This window comes from Panicum hallii, chromosome 9 (genome assembly GCF_002211085.1).
Source record: "Panicum hallii strain FIL2 chromosome 9, PHallii_v3.1, whole genome shotgun sequence".
Lineage (NCBI taxonomy): Eukaryota > Viridiplantae > Streptophyta > Magnoliopsida > Poales > Poaceae > Panicum > Panicum hallii.
In genome coordinates, this window is record NC_038050.1 from 68,086,035 (window position 1) to 68,108,531 (window position 22,497).

A 22,497-nucleotide genomic window follows, 5' to 3' on the forward strand; every position below is an offset into this window, starting at 1 on the left:
TTACCATTCGTAGCTGATAGTACCATGAACACGATGAACTTGCAGGCATAAAACACAATGAGCAGATCTTGGGAAGTTGGCAGAAGCAGGAACAAAATTGCATATACGTAGTACTAGCAAAAAAATAAGCATTAGCGTTAAATACATATCTGACCTATTCCTCAGCACTGTACTCCGTCTCTCTCTCAGCTCACCTACTGGCTACTTAATTACTACCGACCTGACGAGAAGTCAGGCCTGGTTACTCATCAGTGGGTCACGAATTATTATTTATTAGATGCTGATCGATGCTACTGGGGAGGCCAAACTGAAAGAGTTTTCTCTTCCGCTCACGCCCGAATCCTTCACGGCTTCACTGCAGCAGCCCATCACCCACTCAGGTCTCAGCAGACACCAAACCACCCATCCTCCTCGGTCCTCACCGCTGCCGCGGCAAGGTGATGTTGCCGATCTCCTGGAACGGGGAGCGCTTCGGGATCACGCTGCTGGGGGAGTGCTTCACGCGGCAGATGAGGACGTGCTTCTTCTCCTCCTTGCCGCATTCCTGCGACCGCTGGTGCGGAGGCTTTGCTCTTGGGTTCTCTATCTTGCACGCTTCAGACCATTGATCTTGGCTAGGAATAGCAGCTGGGGTTGGGAAGTGGGCTTTGAACGTGTGTAGCTTGCTCTGGAGCTCCGAAATCTTCATCTGCAGCTCTTCCACGCGCTGTTCTGACACTTGTGCCCGATTTTTCCACTCCAGTATCTGACACATGTTTAAATTTTCGATTAGATTGACTCACTCACTGACTGATCTTGACAAAAGCATGAAGCAGTACTAAGACGCATATTGAAGTACTCAGTGTTGGAAATATTCAGTGTTCAGTACTTCAGTCACAAACTAACAGAAATGCAGTTGTTAACTTATTATAAAATAGAGAATTAAGCAGTCTTCAGTGCAGGTCAACATATTGTTGTCAGTAATAGAAATACACAAACGAGTACTATTATGTCAGTTTTGTTCACTAGATTAGTCATTTAAGTAGATTCAATAATTGCAACTGTATTAGTTTCTGTTAATAATGTATACAAGTAGGTGGCCAGATTCATATTTCGCATTCCGTAAATTGTTAATAACGCTAAATGGAAAAGGAGAGCAAATAGAGTAGTTCAACAATAACTCAGGAGTAAGAACTACGATACCAAATGCAGTAAAATTTCAGTGCCAAAAATAGATTTTCATAAAGCGACCTAATGTACAGTAGTATGGGGTACCCCACTTCATGTTCAAAGTCTGAAGGAAAAAAAACGCATGTCTATATAAAATGGAATGAACAAGTGCCAAGTGCTTTCATCATTCAGCATAACCTCCACTACGCAGCATCTGCCTCTGCTTTGACATGATGCAGATAGAACACAGAAAAATACTCAAAATTATGTTACTTAGAACTACAAACAGTACTTCACGGCATTGACATTAGACATGAATCACTTCAAATCTTCAATTGTTACTGCATAAGCAAAGCTAGGACATCCACTTACTTGAGAATTCAAGGAGCGCAGACTTATGTCAGAAGCCATGGCACGATGCTGCCATGTATCCCTGGAAGACTGGAGCTCTTGCATCTCCAACCTAACCTGCTCCAACATATCTTGCATCTCTGTCCATTGCTCTGATTCTGCCTTTACTTGCTCCATTATCTTCCACACAATCTCCCTGCAGTCGCAGAAGCTACCCGAGCTCACCAGTTTGCACTCTTCAGCCATACTCTGTTGGGAAAAAGAAACAGTTACTACTTAAACTTTCAGCGAGCCACATTGAATAGATACGCAATGCTTTGAATTTAGCCTGAACGCGACAAATGATTTAGTGCACACCAAATCTATGCAAGAAACATCTCTGTGCTGCGCATAGAGGCAGGTTGCAGAGATGGGAGAACGCCATAAAAGTTTACCCAGTATGTGTCGACAAAATTTGAAACCATTGCTATTCCTTCAAGCTGAAGCTTACAATAACACAGCTTACTCCTAGTACCAGTTGCTTCAGATTTGAATGCGTTGCCTCTTCAACTGGCTTTCCTGTGAATGCACAGTACCGGATCGCCATTCAGAATTGGAACCCCAACCAGCTTCAGTCTACACACCCAGAGCAAGCATATGCGCATCAGCTGATGATCAGGCATGGTCCAATTGATACACGAACTAGCTAGTCGATGCGAAAGCAACTCGACGAGCACATGCCCTGGTCCCTAAGCCTGGCCGAGACCCATTGCGCTTGCCGGGAAAAGGAAGGCTTTGCTTTTCTCGTTGTGGGGGTAGCATATCCTATGCTAAGGTCATGCTTGGGCCCGATATGTCGGGTGCCGGTTTGTGGGTTCAAAGCTACGTGTACGCCTTTACCAAAGCGGGTAGTACTTGCGTTCCTGCTCCGGCACGTGCTTGGTTTTGTCTTGGATGGAGTTCACCTGCTTTGCAGTTTCAAATTTGCATAATGAGAGCATGTTTAGCTGGGCTCCTCCCGAGGGGGCTGCTCTGATATTTTGGAGGAACCACAATTCCAAAACGACTCCAACTTCATAAAAACTGTTCCTTGTACACAATGTACGGCTTCTCGTACAAAATGTTAAAAGCTGGAGCCGGAACCGGATAGAAGCCCTGCTGGAGCCGGAACCGGATAGAAGCCCTAGGCTATCTCCAGCGGACGCCTGTAAAGCGTCCTGTACTCTATATTTAGAGGAAGATTCCGTTCTCTATTGCTCCAGCAGCGTTCTCTAAATGGTCCTCTAAAATAGAGAACGCTACAGGTTTCCTCTATATATAGAGATTCTCTCTCCTCTTCTCTATTTTTTCTTTACGTTTCAAACACTGAATTAAATAAAAATAAAATATGTCCATAGCGTTTGAGGTATGATAAATACGTACGTACAAAAATTTGGAACAAAATACGTTTCTAATATAGGGTTTAATGTATAGAGAACGAGATTTAGAGAACGTTGTTGGAGAGAAATGAGATATAGAGGAGAGAATCTTGTAGAGAATTCTGTAAATGAAGGATGTAGAGGATGGGATTTGGAGGATATCGCTGGAGACAGCCAAGATGAACCTTCGCATGCCTTCAAACGTCCCCGTCGGCGCCAAATCATTCATCCCCGGAACAATCGGAGCACGGCATTGAGACCCAAGTGACCACATTTGTTGGACGAGATGCAGCCATGCCACGCAGACAAGACACGTACATGCAGTGGCCAAGTTCAGATGCGGGTCTAGAAATTAGCAGCCACGATTACAAAACAATCTGAAGATGTGCAACCAAAGCCTCTCTAGCGGACCCACCTCTCGCATGAACAGTAACAACAAACAGAACTAACGAAAAGCTCCAGCCCTTTGGCCCAGGACCACGGGACCACCTGCGCCGAGGAGGCAGCAGCGTCGCTGACGGGCTGGGCCAGCCCGCAATCATTGACGGTTCAAATCAGGGGAACACATGCTAAAGCTATCTTTTGAACTCTATATACTCCACTACGAGCAGTAGCGAGGTGAAGCAAAGATAATGAAAAGCCTAAACGTGCCAAAGGTTCTCGCAGATGGTCCCACCCGCAGCGAAAGGAGAACAGCGATTCTCACCAGCAGCATAGTAGGATTAGTATCAACCCAAGATAGGTGCCGATAGCATCGTGCCAATCCATAGATCCGTGTGGCCCCAGAGGATCATCGGCCAATTACTCATATCCCTACACACCCAGTTGCAGAGCCCTGTGCGAGTGATCCCCACGCCACAGCGACGACCTGCCATCCGGTGCTGTAGCCTGTAGGCGATTTCAAAACTCGTGTTGCTCAATCCACGCTCACCCTCGGATGAGACAAAACCCCGGCCTAATCGTGGTTGGATCGGTAATGGCGTCAAGTGGAGTGGGCGTCGCTGACCAGCAGTGCTCCCAGGTCAACGACATCCGGGCGCCCAAGGCTAACCGCGAATCGCTCGCTGCTAATCATGCTTACCGAGGAAGCGAGGAATATCGAAGCCGGAGTAATGGACGAGCGAACGAACGTGGTTTGAGTAACCCGCGAACTGAGCTGCGGGGTTATGAACAGTGATTGGAGGGGGGGGGCGAGGTTTGAATTGTACTACCTTGTGCTGCCGCTGCTGATGACGATTCTCCGCCGCCACGGCGTGGCGGCCGCGGCCGTGCGGGGCGGCGTCGAGGACCGACGGCGCGTTGCCGTTGCTCGCGGTGCTGCCCCCGCTCCAGCTCCTCTGGCTGCCCGCGCTCGCCTTTCGGCTGTGCCGGCTGCCGCATTTCCTGGACTGGCAGCCGGCGGTGTCGCCGGAGGCCACGGCTTCCAGGCGCCGGCTGTACTCCGCCATCCGCTCGCGCATGCCCTTCGACATCCCCTCCATCTTCATCCTCAGCATTTCCACCTTCAGTATATATGCAGAGCACACAATGCATGTTTAGCAATCGATAGAGAGAGAGAGATTGAAACGGCGATGCAGCAGCAGCACGGTTTAATTTAAGGATTAATATCCGGATCGATGCATTACATCGGAGGTGTTGGCGCTGTGGACGCGGTCATCGTCGTCGCTGTGCCCCGCCGCCGCCGCCGCCGCCGGCGGCGCGGCGACGGGCAGGGCGATCTCGCGGATGTCCTTGACGCAGGGCTCGGGGTCGGCCGGCGGCATCTTCTCGAGGCGGCGGCGGAGCGAGGACGCCTGCCGATCGAAGTTCCGGCCGTGGCTCCGCTGCAGCTCCCGTGTCCCGCTCATCGCCCTCCTCCCGCTCTCCTTCTCCACCCGCAGCTCCTCCATCATCTCCTCCAGGTCCTCGATCCCCTCGTCCAGCGCCGCCGCCACGCCGACGTCGCCCTTCCCGTCGATCTTCTTCCTCCCCTGTCGTTGCGCCCGCCCACACGAGCATCATCAGACCGGTGCGAGTGCAACGTACAAATGCAGTGACTTTGAGGTCGATGATTAGTTTGTTGAAAGATGCCTGTTTTGCATTACCGAAACGAGCGTCTCGACGGCGGACTTGAGCGTGGCCTCCATCTGGCCGCGGTGGCGGTCGAGCTTGCGGAGCGCGACCTCCCGCTCCATCCGGAGGAAGTTGCACTCGGCGCGGAGGATCTCCGCCTGGAACCGCCACTTCTCCTCCTGCTCCCCGTCGTCCTCCTGCGACCGTGCCGGCGCCCGGGAGCACTGCGGCGGCGACGCCGGCGCGGACTCCAGCCCGCGCACGCGCCGCTCCATCTCGAACAGCGCGCCGAGGTTGACCGGAGGCGCCGGCGCCGGGCGGTGCTGCGCGCGCCCCGCGCCCCGGCCGGGCCTCCCGCCGCCGCCCGACCTCCTCGCCAGGTTGAGGTTGATGATCCTCGGCGTCGCCGCCGCGTGCTGGCCCTTGGCCGCCCGCCGCGCGGACATGGATGCCGCTCCGGGCAGGACGGATCGGGATGGCCCCCGGCCCTTCGAACCGAACCGAACGGGGGGGACAGAGAGAGAGTGTGGCCGCCGGCGAAGCGTGCGCGGATGGATGCCGACGGTGGTGTGGTGGGTTCGCGTCTCTTTTTCCTCGGGGTGAGGCGGCAACGGTCGGGTGCTTTTGGTGCCGCGGGTCCGTGGAAGGTGTTGGTCGGAGGGGGAAGGCGTCGGGGGATAAAAGGCCGCGTGCACGACAAGCGCCCAAGGGTGGCGGTGCTCCTCGTTTTCCGTGAAAAGCCACGATTTGAAAGGATCTTCGCGGCGAAAATGACCGGATTGCCCCACGCCCTCCGATTCGGCAGCAACGCAGGCAAACCAAACGATTGCGCAATGACTGCCGGGTGATGGGATGGGCATCGAGCGCGGACAAGCGGATGCAGTGATAGACTGGGGGCGTTGCGGCGCAGGCGCGACGGCGACTGCGAGAGGAGGCCCATGCTACGAGGAAAGCAGCCAGCCAACCGTGCAGTGCAGCATCTTTACCATTTTGAAACACGTCTCCGGTCTGTGCTCAGAAAGTATTGCTTTCTCTGTTCCAGCGTCGCATCAGTTTCGTGGCGACGCTGACGGTGCGTCATGGGAACAGTTGGAAGTCGGTCCCATTTAAAATCTTCCTTTTTTTTTGCGTGCCCATTTAAAATCTTCGAGCCAAGCGTTCTCGCGTTCTTGCAATTTTTTCTGCCGTACTGTTCATGGGGGCATCTTGTGTTGCACCAGGTTGTGTTGTTTGATTCGACGATTGAGAACCAACGCACGCCGGCTTCCTATGATGAGTTGATGGCACCGTATTCCAAAGAGAATGGACAGTAGTTTTTTTTAGCAGAAAACAAGTACGACCAACTTGGGCATGTTAAATTGTTAATATAAGATTCTCCATAAACCATTGTTTAGTGGGCAAGAAGTTTAATTTGCATCCTGTTACTCTGCGGTCAGATTGGGTCACCCACACTAGCAACGATTCCCTTGTTTGCTATAGAATTTAGTCAGGAAAGGAAAGGCAAGAGCTTGTATAGTACTATTGAGCATCTACAATGTGCTTATGTACGAGTGCTTCAAGGGAGGAGATTGCTCCACCATTAAGCACCAGCGTAAAAGTTAAATTCTATTAGTGCTCAGATGGCCTCAACTTTCTTGCTAGCACACCTTAATAGGCTCAAGTTTCTTGCTAGCAGACAGATGCAGCGCAGAACAATAATTTACTACTCCATCCGTCCCAAAATATAACTACTTTTAGAGTTTTTTTCAAAATCAAACGTTTTAAACTTTGAGCATGGATAGTAAAATAATATAAACAACATAAAAATAATATTAGTATATTTATAATAAAACCAACTATCATAATATGTAATCTTTTTCTATTTACAAATAATTACTTTTAAAGATATTGTTGGTCAAATATGAAAATGTTTGATTTCAACAAGTCTAAAAGTTACTATATTTTAGAACGGAGATAGTAATATAAACAGAGTACAAACAAGAATGACATTTATTTACTCCTCCGGTCTCGTGTAAGCCAGCATCACATATGCAGCTAGCTCACACGCCATGCAAAAGCATGTAGCTTCGTCGCACTCCACTACTACTGTGCATTCATTCACCATTGTCCGTGCCCCGGCCGAGATGGAACGTCCTCCCAGTCCCAGCGAACCTAGCTAGCTGTGGATCGGCAGATGAGTAGACCCCCCTGGTAGGCCTGCCGGTACACCGTACAGCGCCCCGTCACTCATCGTCTCATCCAGTCATCCCAATTCGGCAATCCCATCGTAGTCTGAGGTCTGGTCGTCGGTGACGGAAGCGATGACGACGACCCGACGCCTACAACAGAAAGGCTACCCCGGCTACCGTCCGTGCACCGTGCACGGCGACGCCGCGGGCCGCCGGTCCTCGACGAGCCTCCCCGCGCCGGGGCCGCGCCATGTCACGCGGCCACGCGGGTCGGCCGCCGCCGGCAGTAACTTCCCCCGCACCGCTCTACGTGGCGCCGGCGGTCAGGGCCTCGTGACCCATGGCCCGCGGCAGGACGCCTGCGCGCCATGCAGCGGCACGGCAGGAGGACGGAGGAGCAGAGCGCCAGAGCCCCTGGCAAGGCAGCGCCAGCGCCTCAGCGCCTGGCTTTGCCTGCGGTTACACGGGCGTGGGGGGGTGGGACCCCGCGCAAATTTTAAACCCGAGAACCCTCACGGTTGGTTAGCTTGCTCGAGCCGGGTTAACCGTGGCCGTTCGCCCGTCCTGTTTTGCTAACCGCGCAGGCACGTCACCCCGTTCGGCCTCGGGCTCCGCCGGCCCCGCTTCCTGCGCCGCGAGTGACATGCGGGGCCGTGTCGTCTCGGCGCGCGGCGAGCCCAACGCAACACTTGCCGGTTTCAAACCGCGGGGGCTGCGGCTGCGGACGGCCCTGGCCTCCCTCCGGTCTCCCTCGGGTTGCTGCGCCTGCGCCACCCGCGTGCGCGCGCCCAGTGACACATGTGGGGCGCCTAGCCTGGGGCTGGCTCTGAACGGGGCCGGTTCGTTGGTTGGTCGGAGTCACTCAAAGTCTGGGAGTTGGACGCATGTGGCGCAGCAGCGGCGGCCAGCAGGCAGGCCGCGGCCGGTTTTGAATTGGCGGCCACGGCCAGCCCACCCGGCCATGGGGAGGATATGACAGCAACAGCAAGGCTGCTGCAGCAGCAGCCCTGCACGCGCAGGGCAGCGAGGCAGGGGGTCCGTTAATTGTACGCCAGCGACAGGGCATACGGCCAGCCCAGCCAGGCAGCCAGGCAGGGGATCGTTCAAGCCCTTATTTGAAGTTGTACGTACGCCGCCTGCCACGACAAGCCCGGAGAGCGGGTAGGATCGGACGATAGATCCTAGCTTCGTCATCCACCGCTGCAGAGTACTCCGAGTTGCGATGCGTGCCTTCTGACTTCTGGATTCTACATGGCCTCGGGAGCAAGATTGTAATGGATCCTAGTAGTTCTTCCTTCGTCGTGCATGACATTCGTATCATGCATCCCCCCCCCCCCTACTGTTTTCTTAAAATGCTCCAGATGAATAAACATGTACAACATGTGCTTACTCCTATGGTACTTACATTTCCGCGCTGCAAAAAGGGAAGTTGTACCCTAGTTGCGCAACTGTGGCGTTCCTATAAGAACATGTCGCGTATCTTCCTTCTCCGACCAAGTAGATATCCTGCATCTGTATTCCATCGCAACGGACAGCTTCGCTGCAAATAAAATTGATGGCAACTTTTGAAGCACTGGTTCCATGTATGTTTCTGTAATGTATATTACGCACAGCAATAGCTGATCCCTGCATGGTATAAAAAGCAGCCAGATGTCAGATAAATGCTGGTTTTCTGAAGATCTAAAGTAGCAAAGAAATTTGGATCCATCGCGGGGGTCAGTACCTGTTCATGACAGGGTTTGTTGGAGTCGCAGTAATTCTGGTCAATAATTACCGGGTTGGTAACATTATGCATTGATATATCTTGAAAAGTTATCCTTTCGGCATAGCCATGCCCACCCTGATGATGAAACCATGAGAAGCATCGCCAAATAAAAATATGTACCGCAACAAAACAAATGTATGCTTGCAGAATTATATATCTTGCTTTCAGGAGGACTTCATTCATTATTCTATACAAATACGTTGCCCTCCAGTACCATAATATAACATTTTTCATCGAAATACGCATACCATTATCCAAAGAAGGACTGCATGCATATTGTTTTGTGCTATGAAAAAAAAATATAAAAGACAAGTTACTTAGACGTCACAAACGTTCTCTGTTTTTCCCTTACATTGTTTCTACCTTCTTTTTCCGATGACATTGATGATTTGAACCTTTACTATGTGATCCTCAGAGAAAGCTGTTGTATTGTACCAATACACATAATACGTAGTCCCTGTTCTACTGGACAGGCTACAGTCTACAGGGCTTGTAGTGGGAAACAAAGGAACAGGGGATTGTGAAAACAGAGGAACAGAAGGTTGTAGAGCTGTACTGCTCCTTTTGAGAGCGTCCTTTTTCCTCAAAATTCAAAAAAAGGCTGGAACCGTCCAAGTTTCCATGCCACTCAGCGAGAAGGCCATGCATTACCTGCCAAGTTTTGATCCGCACACCGTTGGTTGTGCCCAGCAGCGTGGCCTTCTCCACCAGCACGTCAGAGACATGGGCCCACGAGTTGTTTGCTCCTAGGCTACCAATGCTGCAGCAGCAAACAACGCCAAGAAAAGCACCAGAAATTCAGAAGTCAGAACCCTTCACACAGCTTGTCTCAATGTCCTTACAAATGCCAAATTTGAAGCATGGAATGCCTACTGTTAGCACTGGATGTGGCATTCGTCAGAAACACATGCAAATTTCAAATTTCAGTGGATTGTGATCATCTAAATCTTTTTGCTTTTCTATGAGGATCATCCATCCTAGTATATTATTTGAGTCATGTACGGGTGTACCTTATTCCATGGCCCGGTCCGCAAAATATGCCGGTCACCCGTACAAACATTGAGCCAGTCACAATGGATACACAGTCGTCACCTGCACTAACTCAGAAGCAACAAGCAAAACAAGAAAATTAACCAATATTTAATCTGATCACAAAGTACTGAAGTGTTAGCCAGGTTTTCCTATTGCATTGTCCTTTGCACAGGATGACAGGAATCCATGATCTCTACATTTTTTCACGAACATTCCTGAGCATATATTTTATTAAAAGGAAGAATCCATGATCTCTACTGTAACCAGCTTTTTGAACATATGCATATTTTATTAAGAGGAAGAATCCATGATCTCTACTGTAACCAGTTTCTTGAACATATGCAAGGATAATGTTGTGACGACTAGACGTCAGAATGGGATAGTACCTGTGCTGATGGTGCAGTCGCTTATGGACACTTCCTTGCTGTTGGATACATGGATGCCGTCAGTGTTGGGGCTCCATCCCGGCGCAGCGATGAACAGCTTCGACACGAGCACGTCCCAGGAGTAGGCGATCGCGACGTGCATCTGCATGCTGTCCCTCACCTCCAGGTCCTCCACGACCAGGTGCGTGCATCTTCTGAAGTAGATCGCCTGCGGCAGGTCGCCAACTGAAAAACTCAGATCATCGCGGATGCACACTACTTCAGGAGCAAAATGCAGGGGCAGGGAGGTACCGTCGGGCCAGTGACGCATCGCTGATGGATGGAAATAAAATATATGCCCAAAATAAAAAAGATTACTGAGTGAGAAGACATGGAAAGTTGAAGGACTTCTTTTTCTGGAAAAAAAAAGGTTACCATGGATCTGTTGAGCTTGCACGAGTTGGTCCACCACTGCTGTCCGTTCCCATTGAGCGTCCCGCCGCCGAGGACATGGAGGCGATCGATGCCCTCGAACGTGATCCACTCCTGCAGGTTGCGATCCAGCCAGACCGATCGGTTGGACGGAGCCTCCAGCGTCCCCTTTATCTAATCATCCGCAATGAAGCAATGGACATCACAATTTCACAACACAGATAATGCTGAACAATTTGTGCACTGATATAGTAGGCAGCAAGCTCACCATTGCAGTGATCGAGATAGCTCTGCAGGGGCCACGGAAGCTCACGGGCATCAGGAGGTATCTCTTCCCCTCGGGCACGAGGAACATGGACCGGTAATCGGAGGAGTTGCAGGCCTCCCTCCACGCCGCAAGAAACGCCTGAAACGCTTGCAGCACCGATCAGAACAGCCGGAACAACAAATCTCCTGGCGCCGCAAGAAGATCGCACACAGCGACGAGCAATTCAAGAGGAGGGCAGCTGTCGGTATCACCTCGGTGTCGTCGCAGCCGTTGTCTCTCGCCCCGTAGTCTTCGACGTCGACGACCCTCGGCGGCGGCCCGGACCTGAGCCACAGCTCGTCTGAACTTTCCGCCGTCGGGCCCTCAGCCTCTGGGAAGATTTCCTCCGAACTGGCAAGCGGCAGCAGGATGCAAGGAGAGATCGACATGGCAACGATGGAGGCTAGAAGAAGCCTCTTTAGACCCATGTGAAGGAGGAGCACTCAGGCGAAGAGATTAATCCAGCGATTATGGAGGGGAGGAAGGGACGAGCATTAGCATCCCAGTTCTTTGGAGGGAACGAACTTGCCGAGCATGACTCTTGCGTTGCTAGCGAGCTCTGCAACTGACAGGCGGGTGCCGGGTGGCGCAATTGTGATGCCGCTAGAGCCGAAGTGGCCTCGTTACACTTTGGTTCCAGTGACATGTGGGCTCCAAGAGCTTGTCTGCTGGGTCCCACCTTTCCCTAAAATCTCAGTTTGGATGTGCAGTTGTTGTTTTTGTTTCAGCTGTATGTTAGGAATTGCTAAATTTTTTGGGAGAAATTTTGGAATATAATCAATTACGCTCTTCTCTGATTTGCGATTACTCCATCTGTTTTGAAATATATGATGTTTCAGCCGTATATTAGGAATTGCTATATTTTTTGGGAGGAATTTTGGAATATAATCAATTGCCCTAAAAAAAGAATTTTCCTGTCTTGGCGGCCCATGTGTAACCCATCAAGGAAAACTGCTGGCCCATTTGCACTAATATTCAGGCTGTAATATCTCACATCTCCTTTTCAGAATGGCCCACATAAACAGGATCGCTTGCGGAGGAGCAGGTAGATGCACAGATTCATTCGACGCTTGCATCTGCTGTACTAGAAGCAAGCCATGGCGGGGCGGCACCGCGGCATACGTGCGGCGACAGTTAACGCCGATCGTCGTGACGTCGTCGTCCACGGTAAACTCCATTGGCCAAAGGCTCAGCAGCTTCCTCTTTGGCCCTTCCACGAACACACGCGTCGCCATAAAAGGCTTCCTCGGGCTCAAGCTCAATGGGGCAGCAAGTGCACGAGACAAACAGGAGAAATCATCACTGGAGGGGCACGATTTTGTCTATCCACCGCCGCCCTTATCACCGGGCCCTTTCGCATGCTTTCTTTCGGCAAAATCGCAGCCATCTATGAAAGTATCCACCTCCGTAAAAGAGGCCATCACTTTTTTGACTGGGATGCAAAGGAGGTTACTGTACGTACTGGCAGAGGTGACAGCGATTCCTGAACAACATAACACGACAATGGAATTGCTTTTTCATCACCTCTAAAGGTGCACGTACCACTGTCCTTTTTCCAACTCTTGCTGGCGCCCCTTCTCCGATCATGCGCTAGATGTCACCTCCCATCGCGCTCTTTTTTAGGGTTCCAAGAACTAGCAAGTGTAAAGAGCAATCGAGTACGTTGCCGGCCGGCAGTCCGCAGCGTGATTGGAACAGCAAACAAGCCCAGCTCGAGAAACTGAACCATCTCACTGCAAACAGGAACGCTGCATCGAAGCACTCTGAAACTTGGAAAGAGAATTCCCCCACTTAGCCAATAAAGCAAGGCATGTCTGCAACCCCTTTCAAAAAGGGCAGAGTTGATATGAGCACTTGCATTTTCTTTGTGTAGAGTAGAGAGGTTTTATGCAGGAGTTGGATCGAAAATGCTAGGAGTTTGGCCATGCACAATTGCACACAGAACTTTCTCTAGCTGTAATTGTATATTTGCATGGCTAGCTAGTGTGTGAGGTTGGGAGGGAGCTGCCTGCCGTTCAACTGGGCCGGCAGCACGAATGGTGCCGCCCCCGCCTAAAGTGACAGGAAGTCAGGAACACACGGAGCCATTCAGGCCGAAAAGGTAATCACCAGATCAGCTTATCAAAGCGGCGCAGTGCTCCAACTCGGGCTCGCCGGGGATTAAAGAATACCCCCGGCGCGTGCACCACACTGGCTCGCTGCCACTGCCGTCTCTCTCCCGCGTAAAAGGCCGGCCGTAGTAGAGAGACCTAACATTCCCACGGGGTGGTTCCTCTAGTGCTGCTCCTCCTCCCCTCCACTAGCAGGCCCAATCACCAGGCCCCGCCGGAGGCGACGAAACCGGCGGGCGGGGCCGAGAGCGACGTGGGCTGAGATAAGTGGGCCAGGCTTTCCATTGCAGGCCTTTCCCTAATCCCTACTAGCTCGAGAGAGATATATTATCCTCCATTTCTACACCGGAACATGCACATTGCCGCGCTCCGATTGGCACGCCGCCAGCGATCCCCCAATGCGGCGGTGACACGTCGGGGACGGGACGGTGCTAGCTGCTCCGCCCGGGGCACGGGATCCGGCGTGCGGGCGGCGACAAGCGCCGGGCTCGTGGAGACCACGCGGCGCGCGAGTAAACAAGCCATTCTTTCCCCGTGCCCCTCCCCCTCGCTATTGCGACTCCGGCCTGGACTCCATCCGATTCTGTGGCCAAACAACTGCGGCGGCAGGGAGGGAGGGAGCCTGCCTGCCCGAGAATCCGCCGGGCCCTCGAGCCGTCGCGCGACCGCGCGGGCAAGTACACGCGCACCCGCCCGGCCCGCGCACACGCCTCCGCCTTGGCGCTTTGCCTTGGATTTTTCCCTTGCATGCCGCCTATTTATACCGCCCACCAGGCAGCCCCGGCAAAGCAAGCCAGCAGCAGCAGCAGCAGAAGCTCGACGTCAAGAGTGCGAGTGCGAGGACGAAGCTGATCGAGCAGAGGGTCCGGTGGGCACACGCCGGCCGGGCAACGCGTGGTTGCTAGCCAATCCGATCCCCAGGCCAGAGGTACGTGCGCACCACCGCGATCTCGGCTCCCGTTCCCGCTTCTGACTCGTGCGGCTCTCCGAGCATCGATCCGCCGTGTTCGTTACTGTTTTCGCTCCGGAATCGGCAAGAGATCCTTGGCCGATCGTGCGCGCGTACGGGGCCCCGAGGTACACACGCGTACAGGGCATGATCACACGCGCTGTCGCGCGGCGTTACACGTGCGTCGTGCGGTACCGTTTCTTCAGTTATGTGAACGCTAGCTAGCGACCAGGCCGGCTTTGGCGGTGACGTCATTTTCGTCCGTGGCGCTGGAAAAATGTGGTCATCGCCAAGCAAGTTTCCTTGCGACTACGGCTCACTGACTGATCGATCTCCTGATCCTGGAGTCATGCACGTTGATGGCGTGAGTTAACAGGCTCTCTTGCGCCGCTCGGTGCATGCATGCCGTTGTCTGTTGGGGGGTAGATAGGTTTCTCTCTAAATTTTTATAAAAAAGAGCTTCATTTCACTATGTTCATCTCGGTTCCATTCGACCTGTCCATGTTGCTGGGCCTCGACGCCGACTAGCCTGAGGCAACGAATCAGCATGCAAGTGGCCCGCATTTCAGTTTCAGGAGACGCACGGCTGGCGCGAACCTAAAGCACGCCTTGTCTTTGTCGAAGAGAACAGCGGTCAGGCTGTAGGGCGCTAGCTAGGCGCGCCGCACACGCGCACGTCACCGAGTATAGCTCGCTCTCTGTTTTATGCGAAAGCCATTCGCCCCCTTTTGCTCGCGCTCGTTTCGATCGCACAATCGAAAAGCTAGCTGGCGGACACGAAGCGTCTAGATAGATAGATAGAGGGTATTAGTTCCCTAAAGGTGCTTAACTTGGCTATGACGCGGCGCGCACGTTTATTTTAGCGAGCTTTTCTTGGGTATAGGAACCGTGATCGCCATTCTTTTTTTCCCTCTCCTTTTGCTTCCAGATAGAGTGGCTAAACAGTCAAAAGATTGTTGCCACCCCTGATCTGACCTTACAAAAAAAGGATTTCCATAACAAGATTTTGCTTCTTTCTTTTGGTGATCGAATCTTTGGGGACATGCTCGATCGTTGGGAGAAGAAGGGCATGAGGGAATAACATGTGATCACTATGTTGAAACCCAAACAGTTTTCATTCTGGTTTGGTGGTTCCTGTACTTTCCTTGTCTCGCTACTAATAATGTTGAACGTGGCTTGGGAGAAAATACAGACTATGAACCTGATAGCATCAACCTATTCTATACAGTACCACACTACTGAACGTGAAGCACACTTTGTGAAGCCAGAGGAAAGGTACGAAATGCCAAACTGGTGATCCGAAAATATATCCATCGCACCTCACAGTTCTACTAATTTGTTCCAAAATGGGGCCCTTGCATCTTTGGTTATTTATGGAACTGAGGACATCCATTCGAACAAAAATATAATAATTTAGATATGGTGCAGGTCTATAGGACTTCTTTAACTGTTATTGAACGTTATTTGCGTGTATCTTTTTTTTATTTTTTTAGGAAAACCATGAACATTTTAACTAACGCGTGTGCCCCTAGTAAAAAAGAAAAGAAGAAGAGGAACCAAGTGCCTCCTTTTTCTTCTCAGTTTTTTGGCGGACCAGAGTTATCCAAAGATCATACGCGATGTTCCGTAGACCAAGGTGCAAAATAATTGAGATCGGGACAGCTAGAGTTAGTTGTAGACGTGCTCAAGGATTTCCTCGAAACTTATCTATATATTGTCCAATCACTCAAACCTCGCTCTAGGATGTCTTCATTTTTTGGGACCTAGATGCCATAACTTATTTGACGAGACATCCTCGCCCATGAACAAAAACTAAAGCGTGCTCAATGCTTGCACTTTTGATATAGGCTTAATGGAGTATATATACATCAAGTGGAAACTATCCCTTCGGGTGGAATTATTGCACGATACTTTCTACTTTTTTTTTTAAGATTACACAGTGCAATTTAGATACTCGCAACGCACGCTTATCTAGATACCTTCTTTACGATACCTTCTGTGTTGCTCTTGCTTGTACGGAGATATCCAAAACCACGTTTTACCATGCATGTTAGGAACGTACTCATGATCTTTTTTTTTGTTGTTGTTTTGGCCTGGCACGTATATAAAAATGATCCCACTTTGATGTCCGCCTATATTAGCAAAGTACAACACTGCCAGTCACATTGGGAAAGGGCTAACCACTAACCTTCTTATCATTGCAATAATTTACATCCGTGCTTACTCCAAACATTGCTAGTGGATTAACATCATGCCGGCACTAATATGATAGTTAGTGGAGTTAGATGCTGTTTTTTTTTCTTTTCCTTTGCGAGGGGATTACATAGTTTACGTGCGACTTTTTTGGGTTTTTTTTATTAGTTTGCTTAGCAAAGTTAACAGAAACACTAGTACTGTAACACTACACAGACAGAGAATAGACTAGCAATCTATCATGGGATCATTGGCTACTTTGTGGCTTGTGCTACTATGTTTCGTCAGTTGGGGGAGGGGGAAAAAAACTAAACAGCACTGAGGAAACGATGGTCCTCTTTTCATCTTTCTCCTCGGGACGAGTGAGCGATTGAAGAGCTCCACTTCAAGTGGGCAAACCAAGAGGATTTGCCTCTTTTCGTCGCTCCCAAAAGGAGCGAAAAAAAAAGGGGAACCCGATCGAGCGCCACTAGAACTTTCAAGGAAATAGCAAGCACCTCGAAAACCTCCGCACCCTACTCTGTTCAGCGCAGAATCTTTTTGGCGGACAGTCCGCCAAAAAAACCGTCCCGTAACAGACCAAACCGGCGAGGCGACCACGAAAGGATTTTGAAAAAGAAAATCTTCGTTGTAGATTGCTAATAACTTTTTGACATATAATCAATACAGTTTCTTCCCTGCAAAATTACTTGTGTAGTATACTGTAAACACGGCATGAAACAGATCTGAAACGTTCAGTTTGCGCCCAAACATCCGGAGGCCCCCTCTGCAGGAATCTTCAGAACGAGCTTTTATCCAGGCGACAGGGGCACAAGGCCTAAGCCACCACCAATCCAATCCACCCAGCCATCCTACGCCCTGCCACCTGGTCAAAAGTGTCGCCGCAAATCCTTGCCTGCCTAGCGCCTACTGTTGCCCATGTCCGGCTGCCGTGCCGTTGATCCGAATCTCTATCCGGTCGCCGAAGAGCCGCCGCCGGATTTGTGGCTGCGCAGGCGGCGGCTGCCTGATCACCATCAGGCGCCGCCGGCCGGCGCCTGCAGATGGCCTCGGAGTGGTAGCCCGCAGTTCCACCTTCCACGCTCCCTGCATGCGATTCAGGCTGGGCAGGCGCTTCCCGCTCCCCGTACGAGAAAACAGGGTTGAGGACAGAGAAGGGCTTGTTTTGTTAGCAGGCGTTTGCCACTTGGGCTGGGCACCGGAGTCCAGCAGAGGCCATCGAGACCGGCGCACCCGCCGCTGCCCTCGCCGGTACGTATCATGATCATGACACAACACAAGGCGAGGCCTCGAGAGCGGGCAGTTCTAACGGCGGCGTGTGTAGGAGTGGCAAGTGCGGATGCTGAAGCGCAGGGTGCAGCAGCAGCGACGCCGCCGCGGCCAACCGTCAAGCGCCAATTGCACCGCAGGCAGGCACGCAACCTAATAGCGGCCGTCGATTCCCACAGCATCCCGCAGCCCACACCCCCGCACATGCCGGTGCCGGCCAGCCCCGCCCGCCGGCGCCAGGCGCCTCCCCTGCCGCGCAGCCCCGCCTCGGGTCGCGTCCGTTCTCGCCTAGCGTAGCTAGCTACCGGCACGCTCGAGGCCTCGGCTCGACAGCGTGACCCCCCACCCCAGGTGACCACCGTGCCTTCATCCACTGCACGCTGCGTGGCGCACGTCACGTTCGCCCTTTCTGTTTCGGCGGCGCTCGCTGGACGGGGTGCTGTAACCGATGCTACTGTGCTGTGCTGTCAGAGACGAGAACGCGCCTGACATCCGCCTCGCCTTTTTCCCTGTGGCAGCTGATCGGGTGATCGCCTCCTGATAAGTGAAAGCAAGCGCGGCACGGCACGGCACGCGCGGCGCGAGGTGTATAAGTACGGGAGCGTCCTCCGCTACCCTGCTGCGACGTCTCTCCCTCGCTCGCTTCCGCTAACTGCTCGATCGGACTCGAGCAAGGAGCGTCGAGCCACCATACTGGCCGGTCGGAGCATGGAGGACAACGGCGCCGCTGCTGCCGCTGCCGCTGCCGCCGCTTCTGCGACGAGCGTGCCTGCCGAGAAGCACGTGGCGATCCCCGCCGCGGCGGCGGTGACGACGAACGGCGGCGCCGAGGAGGACAAGGAGGCGGAGGACCTGCCGCCGGAGCCGGCATTGCCGTGCGGGCCCAGGAAGACGGGGCTCCATCTGTTCATCATGAACATCAGGTGCGTTTCTTCGGGGACTCGTGCGCTGATCGATCGATCATCCTTGAGCTGATGCCTGAAGGCCTGATTCGGTTGGAACCTATTTGCCGCAGGAGCGTCTTCAAGCTCGACGAGCTCGGATCCGAGGTGCTCCGCATTGCGGTGCCCGCGTCGCTGGCTCTGGCGGCCGATCCGCTCGCCTCCCTGGTCGACACGGCGTTCATCGGCCGTTTAGGTAACTAACCTTCCAACTCAACACCTTCCCATCTACGAAGATTCATCATTCATCTGCGCATTGCTATGGCTGCGCTTGATGATCACCGCGTTCCACAATCAGGCTCATTGCCTACTCGTTTCCTTCCTGTTCACATGTCAGTCCTGCAGTTCCTGTGAACGGATCGACGTTCGTTAGCTTAGCTCACTTCATTTTTCGATGTCAGCCTTGCAGTTCCTGTGAATATTCGCCACTTCTTTCCATCTTTGTCATTTTGGCAAAGTAACAAACTTCAGCATTCATGCTGCAATGTCCCTTTCAGTGCTGTATGTAGCCGGCTAATTGAATGAGTACATCCTAAAAGCTTCCAAGACGTGTGTGTGCTCTCGAACGTCTCATGTTTACTAATGACGCTCACCGGGTCATTTTCTGTTTTCGTCATTGTTGGTGAGATCTCTGACTGGAAGGTCCTCACCTAGACCTATTATTGATTCCACAGCATTCCACTTCTGTCCTTTCTTCCTTAAGCTTCATCTAGATAGGCAACTGTACACATTCTTTCATCAGGAGCCTTCAGGTAACTGTCCTTTTCTTTTCGCATTTAGAACTCCGTCGGCAAGCATATGTCGTTGTACCTATATATCACAATAGCGTCCTTTCTGAATCTTCCTCCACGTGTGCTGCCATTTCCTCATTACGATTGGTTACCTCAGATAGGACCAGGTCATGTGCACGCCAACAGAATCATTTCTGTTTTGTTCTTTCCTTGATATAAGAAGGTTATCGTTTCCTTTTTTGTCAAAATTGCACCAAGTAACTTATTTCACCATTTTTTCCACTTTTGCACTTTTATACTCTTTTAGTTTGTCAGATCGGCAACCTTGGTTTGCCACCGAAAATTTAAGTTAGCCTGCAAACATAAGTGGAAGCACAAAATTAACCTTTTTCAGAAATTCTATAGCCGATAATTTCAAATTAACCCGTGTACAATCGATTGATGATCAGGTTCGGTGGAGATTGCTGCTGTTGGTGTCTCAATTGCCATATTTAACCAAGTCTCAAAAGTCTGCATCTACCCTCTTGTTAGCGTAACAACATCATTTGTCGCGGAGGAAGATGCTATCATTAGTAAAGTTATCGAAGAAAACAGCAGCCAGGACCTGGAGAAAGCTTCCCATGTGGATTCAGAAACCAACAATTTGCCTGTAGCTGGTACCTGCTAGTTCTTGGCAAATAATACTTTTTATGGTTTTGAGTCGTAACTTATTCCGCCTTTGCATAGGTCTAATGTCAAGCTATGTTTCCAGGTCCTGATATGGCAGCATGTGTCAACTCATGTATCCCCACAGAGTGTACAGATCTCTCTAACCATGGGAGCAAGAAGAAGTACATACCTTCAGTCACGTCAGCGCTAATAGTTGGTTCAATTCTTGGGCTGCTTCAGGCCATATTCCTGGTTTTTTCAGCGAAATTTGTACTAAGCATCATGGGTGTGAAATCTGTGAGTGCTATTATGTTACCTTTTTCTGCTCAACCTCAATTTGGCAGTGTAGTTTCATGCATCATAATACTTTTGTTTTGTTTCTGGTGTGCTATTCAGGGTTCGCCAATGCAAGGGCCTGCAGTTCGCTACCTAACAATAAGATCACTTGGTGCACCTGCTGTTCTACTGTCCCTGGCCATGCAAGGGGTTTTCCGGGGTTTCAAGGACACAAAGACACCGTTATATGCTACTGGTAAGAAGAAAGAACAGTGTCCCTCACCTGCAGTACCAATGAAACTGAGGAATTGTTCATTCATCCGACAAAATTCACAGTAGCAAGCTTAAAATGCAATTTTTCTTTTCGAAGTTGAGCTCTACAGTGTAGAGCCACTGCCTGCTTCAAATATATCGTAGCTAACCTAGTAACCTTTTCTTTTCAGTGGTTGGGGATGCGGCGAACATCATACTAGACCCGATTTTGATGTTTGTTTGCCATATGGGTGTCACCGGCGCAGCTGTTGCTCATGTTGCTTCTCAGTACGTTTCGGACAACTTCTTGTTTTTCCCCAGAGAAAAGCAACTGCTTCTGTATTTCGATGATAAGCTTACCCTGACCTCTTTCTCCTTATTGCAGGTACCTGATAACATTGATACTGCTGTGCCGGCTCGTCCAGCAAGTTGACGTTATCCCTCCTAGCATTAAATCCCTGAAATTTGGGCGATTTCTTGGATGTGGTGAGATACCGTTGGAATCTTGAAAGAAGATAACAACTCTAACGGATCCTCGAAACAGGACTCTGAATTTTCTTTCTGTTTCAGGATTCCTATTGCTTGCAAGGGTTGTGGCCGTGACGTTCTGTGTCACCCTGGCGGCGTCGCTGGCTGCCCGCCATGGACCAACCATCATGGCTGGTTTCCAAATCTGCTGCCAGCTCTGGCTCGCCACGTCTCTTCTTGCCGATGGATTGGCCGTCGCAGGACAGGTCAGATCACCGTTTCGTTATCGTTTAGACTGGCTCACGGAGAAATTGCAGAACAGGAAATCCATTACCAACTGAACTGAACTGAACTGTTTTGTCAATGACTGATTGCAGGCTGTGCTTGCAAGTGCGTTTGCCAAAAATGATAAGAAGAAAGTAGCAGCCGCAACATCTCGTGTGCTTCAGGTAATTCGAAATTTATGGGAGTAGTAGGGTTTACCAGATTCTTGTCAATTCCTTTTCCTTGTATACTGCAAATTGGGTTCATGCTAATGGTCCTTTTCACCTTGCAGCTGAGCATCGTTCTGGGCATGGCTCTCACTGTTGTGCTGGGACTTGCAATGAGGTTTGGAGCTGGCATTTTCACCAAGGACCTGCCCGTGATCGAAGTCATCCACAAAGGCATCCCGGTAAGAACCAAGCCTGGCTGTTAAAACAGAGCTCCGTCCGCGAGCATTTCTTAAGATTCAGACACTGAAAGAAAGTGCTATTTTTGGTTCAGTTTGTCGCCGGCACGCAGACGATCAATGCCCTGGCCTTCGTGTTCGATGGCATCAACTTTGGAGCGTCAGACTACACATACTCTGCTTACTCCATGGTAAACTCTCTTCACATCTGATAAAACACCACGCCGTGTTTCAGCTCTGAAACTCTTCTCATCAATGGAACTTCTGAACCCAATGAGAATCTTCAGGTTGCCGTTGCGTCTGTGTCGATCCCGTGCCTGGTGTACCTTTCCGCGCATAACGGATTCATTGGTATATGGATCGCATTGACGATCTACATGAGCCTGAGGACCATAGCTAGCACCTGGAGGTATGATACTACCGCCTTATCCTCCATTTCTTCAGTAGCTGCTAGCTCTGGCCGTTAGGATGCAGGCTCATCTATGTTGCTGCTTTTATCTGCAGGATGGGGGCAGCGAGGGGACCATGGAAATTTCTCCGGAAGTGATGAGCTGATGATGTGTTGGCTTCAAAGATGATCCGCAGCACGCTGCTGATAGATAGGCTGCGCATGCGCGTCTCATGTAAAATCAGCACAGTATAGTATGTGTCGTGTTGGTGTTCGAGCTTCGGATATAGAAGGTAGATGGAGCCGGTGCTTCCTGATCGTTGACGTGTGGGGAGAGTTTACGTTGCCCCTGTGATTCATGATGTTGTAGTACGCCGGTGATGACAGTTTTATATATATCACACTACATGAGTACATTGGTCTTTCTAGCAATTTCACTCTTTTTTTATTGCAAGATATATGTTTTCTGTTATCCTTATTTGAGATCATGCAACAACGTAACTCTCTTGTTACGTGAAAGGAGCAATACAACAGCGAGAGACGAGAGAGAGGTGGAGCTCCTTCTCAGTTCCAGTACAGGTGA

At 51.0% G+C, this 22,497-nt stretch overlaps 2 protein-coding genes and 1 pseudogene across 2 annotated transcripts; 1 reads left to right on the forward strand and 2 right to left on the reverse strand.

The window, feature by feature from the left end:
• Nucleotides 1-77: 77 nt before the first annotated feature.
• Nucleotides 78-5,395, reverse strand: LOC112877452. Its single transcript, XM_025941764.1, has 5 exons — nucleotides 4,982-5,395; nucleotides 4,523-4,867; nucleotides 4,109-4,399; nucleotides 1,522-1,749; nucleotides 78-745 (listed from the first exon to the last, which is right to left on the reverse strand). Exons 1-5 carry the CDS (start codon nucleotides 5,393-5,395, stop codon nucleotides 419-421), a joined length of 1,605 nt encoding a protein of 534 aa, XP_025797549.1. The 3' UTR covers nucleotides 78-418.
• A 3,123-nt stretch (nucleotides 5,396-8,518) lies between these two features.
• Nucleotides 8,519-11,446, reverse strand: LOC112877441 (annotated as a pseudogene).
• Nucleotides 11,447-13,889: 2,443 nt separating this feature from the next.
• Nucleotides 13,890-22,346, forward strand: LOC112877644 (protein DETOXIFICATION 42-like). The gene is made up of 14 exons (XM_025941992.1): nucleotides 13,890-14,057; nucleotides 18,059-18,463; nucleotides 18,556-18,677; nucleotides 19,662-19,868; nucleotides 19,964-20,157; nucleotides 20,257-20,392; nucleotides 20,580-20,676; nucleotides 20,774-20,874; nucleotides 20,959-21,122; nucleotides 21,234-21,305; nucleotides 21,413-21,529; nucleotides 21,622-21,717; nucleotides 21,814-21,935; nucleotides 22,031-22,346. Exons 2-14 carry the CDS (start codon nucleotides 18,249-18,251, stop codon nucleotides 22,071-22,073), a joined length of 1,686 nt encoding a protein of 561 aa, XP_025797777.1. The 5' UTR covers nucleotides 13,890-14,057; nucleotides 18,059-18,248; the 3' UTR covers nucleotides 22,074-22,346.
• Nucleotides 22,347-22,497: the final 151 nt, after the last annotated feature.

Excerpts from the sequence above, each read along its gene's own strand:
- LOC112877452 (XM_025941764.1), bottom strand. The coding sequence starts at position 5,395 with ATGTCCGCGCGGCGGGCGGCCAAGGGCCAGCACGCGGCGGCGACGCCG. Across the intron at positions 4,400-4,522 it reads ACAGCGCCAACACCTCCGAT|GTGGAAATGCTGAGGATGAA; the intron begins GTAATGCATCGA and ends TATATACTGAAG. Across the intron at positions 746-1,521 it reads TGCGCTCCTTGAATTCTCAA|ATACTGGAGTGGAAAAATCG; the intron begins GTAAGTGGATGT and ends AACATGTGTCAG.
- LOC112877644 (XM_025941992.1), top strand. The coding sequence starts at position 18,249 with ATGGAGGACAACGGCGCCGCTGCTGCCGCTGCCGCTGCCGCCGCTTCT. Across the intron at positions 18,464-18,555 it reads CTGTTCATCATGAACATCAG|GAGCGTCTTCAAGCTCGACG; the intron begins GTGCGTTTCTTC and ends TATTTGCCGCAG. Across the intron at positions 20,875-20,958 it reads TGGGCGATTTCTTGGATGTG|GATTCCTATTGCTTGCAAGG; the intron begins GTGAGATACCGT and ends TTTCTGTTTCAG.